Here is a 13,297-nt window from a genome sequence, read left to right on the forward strand (position 1 = left end):
AAATTAAGTCAATAAATTAGTCTTCTCGTTTAAAACTACTTCACAAAGACACACATTTGTTGTTGTTTTTAATCAGTAAGATAAATTTTTAATGCCTTTATCTTTCAAAATTTGTTCACTGGCCCCCCCCCACCCCCGCACCCCCCCCCTCACTCCGGGCCAAAAAAAATCGTAATGCAGCCCTCCGCCCGAAAAAGTTGGACAACCCTGTCCTAAATGTGTGGGACTTGAACCTGGAACCTTGTGACTCAGAGGCAAGAACATTATCAACTGAAACACAGCTGACATGTATGGAGCAACCAGTTCTGATGAAGAGTCATGAAACCTGAAATGTTAACCCCACCTTGCTGTCTCCACAGATATTGCCTGACCCACTGAGTGTTAGAAAGAACAACTATCTTTGAAATTCAAATGTGACTTTGTCACCACAAAGCTAACACCAGCAGATTTTATGCATGTAGGTGAGATGCTGCATCTATTATTAGGCTCAATGGCACATCTACTCAGACTCATGCATTGGTGTACATGTACACCCTGTAACACCCTCCTGTTCAGAAACAGAAACATCAATGAAGCATACATTGCTCGTCGATAGGCAGCCTCCTGATAGCTCTGGTTTGTGACATACGGGATGTAGACATTGAAGTGGTTGACAGTGTGTTCATACACAATATCACAGACATCTAAGATAACAATGTCTTCTTCTATACGGTGTTCCAGGTCGCGAAAGAATCTGAAAGTAAAAAGTAATGTACTTGGTAATGTTCGCTGACTGATAACGAAATGATCCATCAATGTACACTGATAAGGGTTATAAAGAGAGATATCTGTAACTTTGCAGGTGCCTTTTGGTTATGCTTTGTTCTCATATCTGATACTTTAGAACTGCAGGTTAGGGAAGCCTGTGGACAGATAGTCCACGCTGAATTCTTCCTGCATTGACGTCTGCTACAAACTTGCTACATGAAAAGCACAAAATGCAAAAATAAAACAAAACTGAGACACACCAATAAGAATACAGGTTTATGTCTCACTAGAGTTATATAAAGATTTGCATTTATAAAACACCTTTCATGACCTCAGGACGTCCCAAAGTGCTTCACATCCGATTAAGTATTTTTGAAGTACAGTCACTCTCAGAATGTTACAAACATGGCAGCTAATCTATGCACAGCAAGATCACATAAACAGCAATCAGATAATCACTGTATAATCTGTTTTAATAATGGTGTTTGATGAATTAATATTTGCCAGGACAGGGAGAGCTTCCTTGTCCTTCTTCGAAATAATGCTGAGGGATCATTCTCAGATGTAAAATTAAATAGGGTCAACTGTTTAAAAAATGATTCGAGGCTTGATACTAAAATGTGCAGTCAATGACACTTTTTCAAGATGTCAAAATTATCTGTATCTTGTTGTACATTTAGCAGGTTTGATGTTCCTTCCCTTACCTTTCACTGGCTACTTTGATGTCAAGGATGTTGGAGAAAATATGATGTTTCTCAGTGGGACTGAGTACTTCAGTAAGTTGGTCAGATTTCATGAAGTGGAAAACTAGGATCTCCAGACTCTTATGGTAAGAAGCTTCAGAGGTGACAAGTTCGAACATTGCCTGAAGAAACATTGTTGTGTGATAAAATTCACTTCTCTATATCCTCAAAACATTTTGAATTAATTTGTATGTCATATCAATTTTAATGTTATTTGTTCTTTCCTTTTAACTCTTACACACATTTATCTCTCTTTAAAAATATTTCACTAAGCAAGCACCATAAGATGTCACATTCAATGTGTGTCTAGATCCTGTAGAGTTCGTAGTGTAATGGATAAGGACATTCATCTTATGGAATAATAATGGTCAGTGCAGGTGCACACAAACTTCCATCATCTGTATAGTGGAACATTGTAAAGAGTCACATTCCACAAAAATAGTTTTCTTCTGCCTGTAGTTCACAAATGCATCTTTTCTTCTTCTGTTGTCTCTATCTCAAAGAGGCACCCACTTCTTTCCCGCTCCCTTCGGTTTGTGGAAGTACCCTCATTTTCTCCCAATTTGCCCCTCACTGCCACTTCTAACTCCTCCCTAAAGTTTCTGCTTTGTTTGGGGATACAAGTATTCCACACTCTGGCTGGGAATTTCCAATTTCACAGAACTGACAGCAAAAGTTTAATCTGCTAAGGAATGATCCAAAGCATTGATTAACGGCTGGGAGCAGACATGAGGGGTGAACAGGGAGTGGAGCAGGACCTTTACACCCGAGGTATGTTGGCTTATTGTGTAAACCTCAGTACCGTGTGGAAAGTGTAAATTCCTGCTGAATTTCACCTGCAAACATGAACACACCCATACCAATCATGAATATTGACTATCCGCATCAGATGTGGACAGCTGACATGCATGTAGCCCATTTCTTACTTTATCTTATGCTGCCCTTTTTTAGCAACAATTTTCACTTGTCATTTATTTTACATGAACACCCTAATTTTCTTACCATATCGATCAGTGACAAATGTTTACAAATCCCTGCAAATGGACAGTGTAACTAAAATCTCCAGAAATATATTCTTTAATTATTCTTATATGCCACCACTGTGAAGGAAAATTTCCACTGGTTCCTATTTATATCAAGATTGCAAACTCATATATAAAGAAGGTGTTCACAATTTCATTACAAACAGAAAACTGCAGAAATTTCCGTTAGTTGACAAACTGAAGTGAGAATGCACTGTACTTAAATAAAACTAAAAGTTATTTTAATAACAGTAATTATATTTTTCTTGTACTTTTAAGGTAAGATCAGTGTAACAATCGTGAATGGTTGATGATGTTTGAGTTACAAAATGACGCAGTTGTTAGCACCACAGCCTCACAGCTCCAGCGACCCGGGTTCAATTCTGGGTACTGCCTGTGTGGAGTTTGCAAGTTCTACCAGTGATTGCGTGGGTTTTTGCCAGGTGTTCCGGTTTCCTCCCACAGCCAAAGACTTGCAGGTTGATAGGTAAATTGGCCATTATAAAATTGCCCCGAGTATAGGTAGGTGGTAGGGGAATATAGGAAAGGTGGGGATGTGGTAGGAATGTAGGATTAGTATAAATGGGTGGTTGATGGTCGGCACAGACTCGGTGGGCTGAAGGGCCTGTTTCAGTGCTGTATCTCTAAAAAAAAGATTCCCCACAGCAACTTCTAGGAATATAGCAAAATAAAATTTATAAAGCCAGAATTGAACAAAACCCATCTCATCACCATTGTTCCCAGACAAATTTGGAATAGAAGAACATAGGATTATAATGGATTACTAATTCAGACCCATCTAGTCCATACCTCAGGTATAATTAAGAACCTAACCCATCAGTTGTCATATTTTAATAGTCTCTCTAAATTATGGGACTTATAGTGAGCTCATTGTAGCCTGATGCTGTTGTCAAAAAAATTATATATTTCAAATGTCTAATTTTATTTACTGTCATTTGCAATTTTCTGCTACTGAAGGTGGTCACAATTAACCGATGGAAAGAGTCTGCAGAATGAGTGATGGCCATTTTGAATAATCAAAAGGTTTTTTTGGAATGAATAACACATTGGAATGTAAAACTACACACAGACCTTGCCTTTATTCTTCTGTCTTACCTCCTGGAGTTTAATTTCCTTGCGACTGAGAGTACTCAACACTCTGCTGTTCCTTACTTTTTCTGAGTTCTGCCATAATTTCATGCCCAGGTTATTCGTTCCCTGACTGAGTTTGGCTGGCTGTGATGCCACTTGAACAGTTGTGTTGGTGTCAGTCTTTACTTCCTGAGGCTTGGCTTCATTCGTGAACTCTGCTCTGTTCTTCTCAGTACAATCCTGCATCCGTCTTGTCTCAATTTCTTGAAACGTACAATTTTCCCGATATTCCTGGTACAGAAGTTCTAGGATAACACAAGTCAGTACATGGTCTTTTTTCAGTCGATGAATCAAATTGGCTAAGCATGCACGCATTATGTGTGATATAGACTGGGATTCATGGCAGTTTATCAGATCAAGAGAAGCAGCAGGAGAATTCTTAGACTTGCATTATTACCATGTGATTGCTTTTGCTTTATCTACTAATAATTATAATGAATATTTCAGGATAAATACAGCCAGCCTGTGGTACAATGAGCATTTTGATCCATATTGCAACATAAAACGCACTGAAGCATTCTTTAGCGGCATATTTATCTTTAGAAATCTGATGGTTTTCAAAGATTGTACTTTCTTACAGCAAAGTAATCCACAAAGGCACAGCGAAGACTACACTGGAATATAAAAAACCTATTTAGAATGATCCATCGGGTAGAATTTGGGTTTAAACCTCTGATCTTCATTTGGTCGGGAGGTTATCAGTTAACCTTTGCCATCATAAGAATGGAATCAATGGCTAGTCAGTTCCCACAAGGAAGGAAAATCAAACAGTCACTTAGGCCACTTAAGTGTGATTCCCAGCACCCAATTTCATAGATGCATTGGCAAAGCTTAGAAGGTCATTCACCCTTTTAGTTGAGTATGAAGCATGCCACTGGAATGTCCCACAAAAGACAAAGGAGAAATCAAGAAAGTAGCTTCCAAAAAAAGAGAGGCCAAAAATACTCATTCCTTCTAGCACAATTCACTATAACTCCAATGGTAGTACAATGGAAGCAATGCAAACTATGATGTGACCAAGATATATTGGGTGCTGATATTGCTCTGGAGTTACCCTTATGGTGGGGCACATTTAGGGTGCAGCCTCTGCTTGGGAAGCAGGGGGGTTGGTGTGGAAGATGGGGCCAGGGCAGGACTCCAAGCTCAGATGTTTGTGTGACCTGGCTTGGGAGAGTTGGTCAGGTGATTTGCAGTTGGCTGCAGAAGAGGTAGATCTGGATCCCACTTTAGGGAGTCAGGCCTAGGTCGTGGCCTGCACCCCTGTAAAGGAAGATTCAATAAAATTCAATATAATTTTTAGAGCAGCCCCCTTCAGGATACAGTCAGGAGATTTCTGGTTGGAGGGGGCCTGATGCCCTTCCCCAACCAGGCCACCAACACCACACTTTGCAGCCTCATGGGGCAGGGGGAACCCAAGATCTGCCGCTAGTCATGCAGGTGCCTGCCTGGGATATATAAATCGTGTAACCTTTTGCTGACCCTGTATACTCCGATGGAGTCTGAAGACGAGGTCTCCAGCAGGTGCAACATTGCTGGGATCCATGGTCCATGGGTTTCCAGAGTCTCACTCTTGATTTGGCAGAAAGGTTTTCCACCCTTCTGGATTATCCTAGAGTCTCCAGGAATTAAAGATTAACTTTCCAAACATTGGGGAGAAAAATCATGCAAAATTCTCAAACATATTTTGACTAAGATGTGCTCTAAGATTTTCATATATCCCTGGAGAGTCTGTAGTCCAACCAGTGATGAAATGCCGAGGCAACACACCAGTATATTTGTGCACCAGTGGTGTTGCTTCTAACATTAATGCTAGGTCGGTACTCTTTTACTTTATAATTGTTTTCAAATTATGTCATGTGATGAATACTCCCGGAATACTTCCAAGCAAAGTTGGCAGCCCTACCAAGCAGTGCTGTGTAATTCTAGATACTGACCCAAAAGATACTAAAATGGTGAATAGCTTTGTGGGTGTGCTCTTGGATGTCAAAGCAGTGAAATACTGCAACTGAGAGGACCCCAAGGACTGTGCTTGGGAGGAGCTATGTCAAATAATCATGAAAAGTTGCTTAAAATTAGTTAATCTGCTGGGTTGTAAAACTACAGAGGGACATAATCTCAAAATATCTCTTTCTGAATCACTATGTTCAACCTATATAAACATCTATCAGTTCCAAACTTAATTTTTCAGTTACTTGGTGGAGGAGGAAAACTAAAATCCAAGCTGTTATGTTGGGCATCATAATTCTTGTTTGCAATATGACTATATGAAGATACTCAATGTATCTTCTGGTCTTTTCCTGTCTGTCATCTTTGTTTATTTGTATGCCAATTCTGAGAATGAGATATCTGCTGAATCCCAATATGATTTCTCCAAGAGTCTCTGCATTCCAGCAAATGCCAGAGTTAATTCCAAGAGACAACTGCCCTTGTTACTATTGTCTCTGCTTGCACTCTGTTGTTTGTCATAATGCACCAACTAATTGCCCAGATTTTGCAGTCCATGGCTAAGGGACAGCGCGAGTGTTGACCTCGAAGAAAGTTTCCCACAAATATCTAGCGAGCTCTATGGCATCGATTTCCCTTATTACAATGTCAATTTCAATCTGGCAGCAGCTATAGTGGATCTCTGGCATCCAAGAACAGTGAAGTCATCAAGAAGGCTGAGCAGCCAATGAGATTGAAGAATTCTCACAGACAGCAAACCAGGAAGTGAAAAACGCTGACTGTTTTTCACTTTTTAATCATTTTACATATCATAAACTTTAAAAAAAATTATAAAATCTATGAAATTTTTATCATGGAATGAAGGGAATGACGCTTGAAACTTCAAAACTTAGTTTTTCAGGGCCAGAAGGTCTTCAGTAGTAATTATGTCTTAGTACACCATTAAAACTCAGTGTGACATTTTCAATGGTTTTTACAGTGAAATTAGGGTGTAAAAAGTTGAAGTTCATGTCAAATCACTGATTTCAGTGTTGATTACATCCAAGATTGCAACAGTGCAGCCTGTGGGGGAGCAGGGTATCACTGACAATAACTTCCAGATTTCCGCATTTAGTTGTGCATGTGCAGACATGAGAAGTTACTGTTGGTTTCACAAAATAATGACAGTGATCGCTGACAGTTTCACCACCATTACAACTACAAAATCTGGACCAATATATATTAAAAAAGGAATCCCTTTTTCTTATGTACGAGTAGCCCAACTATTGAGCTGGGAGATATAGCCTACTAAAATAAAGAAAAAAGACTTGACATTTATATAGTATTTTTCACTACCTCAGGACATCCCAAAGTACTTTACATCCACTGGCGTACTTTTGACATGTAGTCACTGTTATAGTGTAGGAAATGCAGTTACCAATTAGTGCACAGCAAGATCCCACAAACAACAATGAGGTAATGACCAGATAATCTGCTTTTTAGTGACTAGTTTAGTGTCAGCCTAGATTATGTACTCAAGTCTCTGGAGTGGGACCTGAAACATGACTTTCTGACTCAGCAAGAAGAATGCTACCATTTAGCCAAGCTTGATAAAATCTTCTCAAAAAGGTTAATAGTGAAAAAAAAATCAAGCAGGTTAAAAAAAGTTGCCATTGACTTTAGCATGTTTTTTTGTGTTTTTCTGGCCTGTCTCTAGATATATTTATGGAAATAATATTTTGTTGATGATGTTGGCTTGGTGCAATTAGTGAGCCCAATAATGAAAGAAAGCTGAAGTGACAAGCACAAATGAAATTTAGCTTTCTGAAGTACCTTGGATTAATAACTATGTGCTAATGTTAATTCACCTCCCACATGTTGTCAGGCTCAGTAACTCCCCCAAGCCAGCACCCACTGTTTCACAAACATGCACATTATAAAATCAACAGAACTGAGAAAAAAAAACAAATAAGATTTTCAGGTTCATCATAATTTTGAACTTTTTCATTTTAGAGAGGATACTAATGCCAAAATTTTCTCAAAATCATATTAAAGTAATAGTTTGAAACATTCAGAGACATTGCTCATTTACAGTATTGTACCTATGTTTTCAATGAAATGCCACACATTCCTAAATCTGGTTAAGGAAGCATTTGCTGGAGAATTTCCATTTTGCTGTGAGCTTGCTAGAAGAAATCTAAAATGGTACAGAAGGAGATGATAGATGAGTTACATAGAAATGTGGTTAGTTTTCATTGGAATAATACATTTATGTAGTCCTTCACCTCCCTACAAAACAAATATTATTTGCCCATCAACAGCATGCATGTGCAGATTATTATTCTATTTATTTTGCTGCTCTAGTGCTTATCACTCTCATTCTCTTCCACCCACTTTATGATACCACAATACCATCCTATTTGCTTGTTATCAATGGCTTCTTCAATTTTGCAATGGCCTCCCCCAGCCTGATTCTTGCCCATAAAAAGAAGTAAAGCAGTAAACATCGTGCATCTGTTATACAACAGATGCTGAGGGATGAATTAGATTTGTATGGTGCTTTTCATTAGTTCTGAAAGCTTATGTGAAAAAAAAAATGAATTTGGACCAGCATGTGTTTGTAATTTACTCTCGTCCGCCTGATATTCTGTATTTATCTGGAGTTTACATGTGTAGTTTAGATCAATTGTTTTCTGTTAGCAACCTGTTGAATAAGGCACCATTGGAACGGAACTGAAATGTCCCAGCTAGGGAGAACAATTACTTGTTTTAACCGAGTCAGTTTTATCATTGGGCCAAAATTTGCTGTAGTGGGGCATCTAGAAGCATCTGCCGTTAGTTAGACTTGCCCCTGCAGCCTATAGCTCAAATATTTTTTGCCCATCCAGTTGCTTAAGGGTGAGCTGATAGTGGCAGATAATGAGGGAATCAGGGTGTCTGAGACTTGACTGAACAGGATAAGCAGCTGTTTATCTCCTTAACAAATCAGGTTGAAGGATTGTGAAATTAACAGCGCAAGGACAGAGATGCAACTGTAAATTAGAGTGGGTGAATTCAATGCCAAATCAGGTACAGAAAGAGAAATATAGAGAGGAAAAGAAAGATAGGATTAAGTGAGAGAGAAAAGGAATGGAAAGGAAAAGTTTTTTTAAAACTGTATAAATTTTGAATGACATTTTTCAAATCTTCAACAATAAAAACCTGAACAAATAAGACTCCACACTTCATAACAGTTAATTTTCTCAGTGATAGAGAGATTGATTAGGCTGCAATTAACAATTACCATGTTGCTAAAACAGTACTTATGCATGTGATGACAAGACTTAAATTTCTGTAGTGAGTTTTGTTTGTATCTACCGTGTAAATATAACAACTTCATGCCGTTCAATGCATGTCAATGGTGAGGCATACAGCAAAATGCGATTTTTACAAAGCTAACGGCCGAGCTGTACAACTTGTACAGCAATTTTGGATATTCACAGTTAACCGCTCATCTGCTCCTCACTTGCAGTTGCTGGACCATTTACCCATAAATAACAGCAAGCACCATTAACCTCACCATTATTTGGACAGTAAATTCTTGCCCATTAAATTGAGAAATGCCAATTCTGGTAAATTGAACACTCTTTTATTTTGTATCAACATGAAGCTACCCTTGAGCCTGATTTAGAATGGGCCAAATGCAGAGTAAATTTCTCTCGAATCTTCCTTTCAAAATTCTTTAACTCTGATCTCATAAGGGTACCCCTAATGCACCAATGTGGATTTTTCAGTTTTCTAAACTATCTTTCTTTATAGCATATCTCAGTGAGATTTCCAATTTGGTATCATTATTTTGTTGAGTTGTATCTTGAAATATATTACAGACCTATGCTTCCTTGGGAACTGGATGGAGATCATCCATACTCATTTCACTTATGTATGTCAGTACCATCAGACAGAGAGGTCTAGCAGGTTGATCTCTGATTGGGCACTGGAAGCAAGGAGTGGTATTCATGGGGTGCTGGTCAGGAGATCATGAACCTGCAATCCCTGATCTTCTATACATTAAAATTATTGAATTCTGGACCAGCACTTGCTGCAAGTGCCCAATCAGAGAATCCGCCTTTGGGCTTAAAGTCAACGCTTGGCCCCCAGAGAGGAAAGGATAATGTTCTAATGAACTGTTTCATCTATTTCTATCTAAACATTGACCAGTAAAGTGTGTTACCACATCACAGGTTGGATGTACAGTTAAATGCCTTCTAAATTTCAATGTGGGATTTCTGTTTACCTCACCAGTGATCCTTATGGCCTTTCCAAGTGAGATTACCATTTTCAGGACAAAATGGTTAGAATGGGAAAGCTTTCAGAATTATCTGCTGTTCTATGCATGTCCAACAGAAATTCAGTTGAACCTGCCTAAATAAATTTCATTTTGGACTCAAAGTTTAAAATGTCTGACTGGATTTGAATCCAGCACCAGAAAGTCAAGTGGCAGTATTTTATTATGCTAGTCTCATTCTTTTCTATACTTTCAAAACATGTATTATTTACTTTGTTTTTCAAAAATGTCTTACCTGTTTGAGCTGTCTTTCTCTGGAACATTCACCAATACCTTTAAACCTGTGTTTTCAAGGAGCTGAGCTTCTTCTCTGAGAGTACAGGATCCAAGGTCATTGGCCAAAGTCTCTGTACCAGTTATTTTACCCTGAGCTGGAATGGAATTGGATGCTTTCTTTAGAAGATTTTCAGGGTTTGATGCCAACTGACAACTTTGGTTCCCATAAGGTCTTTGTAAGTGATTTTCCTTTTGTACCTCACGTAGTTCCAAAACTGGCAAAGACCCCTGGTAACTGGGCAGCATTGTCGCTTCGCTGCTACTCCAATGCTTAGGTCCAGGGTTCTTTGGTACCGATGACCTGAGCCAAAAAGATATTGTGTTCTTTACATCATCAACATTTGAAACACAACTAGACATTTTAAACAAGAAAGCGTTACAGGTCACTTTAAATTTGCACATCATTTTTAATAATGACAAAAAGCATTTTCCCATTTAAACTTCAGAATTACAAGTATAACAAAAAAATGGTCACTGTATTCAACTTTAAATCAAAGTAAAAAGGGGCTCATTTCACTATCTCTGGGGTCCTTGCTGGTATATCCATCAACAGCCATCTAAATATGGCTCACAATGCTCAGGTTATTGCCAAAAAAATCACACATCACTTGGCTAAGTCACACCATTTGATAAAATATTTATTCTTCCACTGTATGAAGATTAGGAGAAAATTGCCTTTGTGTCAATTGAGTGAGTGAATTGCAGATTCTGTTCAGCATCTGGACAATGCAACATTATCAGACATAATTGAGCTGATTTTAACACCTGTCTCCCAACAAGAATGGTCCATAAGAGGGATAAAGATTAGGCTCAGTCCACTTACTAAACCGTTTCTGCCCAACAATATCTTCACTGACTTTGAAGTTGCCCGCTTATACATAGGTGGGAACCTAATTTATGCACAAAAGTTATGGTCCAATAATGTCTCCGATGCATCCCTGGAAAGATCCGGAGGCGTAGAAGTTGAGAGCCATGGTGATCCTCAATGCCAGTGGCACTAGGTGTCCACCAAGCCCCAAGGGTCTCAGTTCATCTTGCTTCCCTGGCGAGTTACTGTCTTCTTTGATACTGCCGCTCAGGCATCTCAAGGTAGTTGAGCCTTGGATGTTGAACTCTCTCCTGGGGATAGCCTCTTCTGCATGCAGGAGACTTTTGGCATGCCCCTCTGTGCCCTTCTCTGGCTTGCCCAGCCTGAGGCTGACCTTCTTGTTGGTCCTGACGTTGCTGATGTGTCTCTGCTGGTGTCTGCATCTCCCTCCCTCTCAGCTGCTCCTCAGGGGCCTCGAAGCCTGGGTGGATGAGTCCTTTAGCAGGTGGCCTCTATCCTAGAGCAAGGCCATTCTGTCCAGACAGCACCCCCACCCCCTTGCCTGATTTGTTTCTTTCCAGAAAGTGCCACTGCCCCACTGGCATCCTTGCAGCATGCCCCCACAGTGCTGACACTTTTCCCCCTTTCTGCCATCATTTTTCCCTGCCCTCTGTGCATCACCCTGCCGAGCATGGCATGTTGGCCCTCTCGATGGCTGGCTGAGAGAGCCAGCACTGAGCTCTCAGTTGCTTGCCGTCTCCTTTAACCAGGCGAGGCTCTGAAGACCCGTGGTTCCTGTTTTCTATTAGTAAAATCCAAAATGCGCTGTAAAAGTCCAGTTAATTGGCCTCTTAAATACCTTAATTGCTCTCCTGCCATGTCAATGTGCAAAGTCTGCCCTCCATGTTGGCCACGATTGGTAAAAACTGGAAACAACTTTTGGTCCGACGTCTTCTGTTCCGATTATACAAGTCGCCCTCCTCACCACCCAGCTGAACGCATTTCAAGTGGCTCCATAAAATTCTGGCCAGAGTTTATAATACAGAAACAGGCCATTCAGCCCATTGGTCTATGCTAGTGTTTATGCTTCCCACAAGCATCTATCTTAACCTCTAAGGCAGTGTTAAAGGGTCCTGCAGCATGACAATTCGAGGCTATGGTTAAGTCAAGAGCCATTGGCTGGTTTGTGCTCATGGTTCCACAGATCAGGTGCTTGTTGATAAAATTGTATTAATTTATTTAGAGATACAGCACTGAAACAGGCCCTTCAGCCCACCAAGTCTGTGCCGACCAACAACCACCCATTTATACTAACCCTACAGTAATCCCATATTCCCTACCACCTACCTACACTATGGGCAATTTACAATGGCCAATTTACCTATCACCTGCAAGTCTTTGGCTGTGGGAGGAAACCAGAGCACCCAGCGAAAACCCATGCGGTCACAGGGAGAACTTGCAAACTCCGCACAGGCAGTACCCAGAATCGAACCCGGGTCCCTGGAGCTGTGAGGCTGCAGTGCTAACCACTGCGCCACTGTGCCGCCCCATTGCACCTTATATTAAAGGGAATGTGGCTACCTGGATAGAAAGTTGGACAAAGGAAAGAAAACAGCACTGTAGTTAATGGATATGTCACATTTTGGGATTTTTGACTTTTTTTCCTTCACAAGGAGGATATTGGAATAAGTTATATTTAAGTGTTGTGTTTTGAAACAAATATAATTTGCAGAGTTTTAAAAGAAGACCACTGAGATGAAAGTATTGGTGTGTTCATCAGCCAACAACCTTTACCATTGTCCATAATTATTGGGGATATTAAGCATTTCATCACTTCATCTCCTGATGCCCATAAAACTATTATTGTGATGATAATTCTTTTCATGAGGTATCTGCTACGGATGTACTGTTCGAAGCAGTAGTACTCATCTTGATTGGTAAGCTTACTACTGAATTTCTTAATGAGGAAGGAGTCAGAGGACCCAACTTTCTATTTCCTCAGAGAGAGAATCGAACCATCCCCTCTTGATGTTCAACAGCATTGCCATTGCTGAATCCCCCACTATCAACATCCTGGGTGTAATCATTGACCAGAAACTTAACTTGACCAATCATATAAATACTGTGGCTACAAAAGCAGGTCAGAGGCTGGGAATTCTGCAGTGAGTAACTCATCTCCTGACTCCCCAAAGCCTGTCTACCATCTACAAGGCACAAGTCCGGAGTGTGATGGAATACTCTCCACTTGCCTGGATGGGTGCAGCTCCAACAACACTCAAGAAGCTTGACACCATCCAGGACA

The 13,297-nt window shown here is 40.0% G+C and overlaps 1 protein-coding gene across 3 annotated transcripts in view; it reads right to left on the reverse strand.

Annotated features, from left to right (window-relative positions):
- ngef (neuronal guanine nucleotide exchange factor) overlaps positions 1-13,297 on the reverse strand; it is an 83,960-nt gene that overhangs the window by 35,826 nt on the left and 34,837 nt on the right. For all 3 annotated transcript variants that reach the window (XM_068042068.1, XM_068042069.1, XM_068042070.1), the window contains 5 exons: positions 10,147-10,488; positions 7,690-7,784; positions 3,629-3,909; positions 1,452-1,612; positions 581-733 (listed from right to left, as the gene is read on the reverse strand). In XM_068042068.1, the coding sequence (XP_067898169.1) occupies positions 581-733; positions 1,452-1,612; positions 3,629-3,909; positions 7,690-7,784; positions 10,147-10,488 (1,032 nt within the window). The remainder of the gene's footprint in view (positions 1-580; positions 734-1,451; positions 1,613-3,628; positions 3,910-7,689; positions 7,785-10,146; positions 10,489-13,297) is intronic.

This window comes from Heterodontus francisci, chromosome 11, assembly GCF_036365525.1.
Source record: "Heterodontus francisci isolate sHetFra1 chromosome 11, sHetFra1.hap1, whole genome shotgun sequence".
Lineage (NCBI taxonomy): Eukaryota > Metazoa > Chordata > Chondrichthyes > Heterodontiformes > Heterodontidae > Heterodontus > Heterodontus francisci.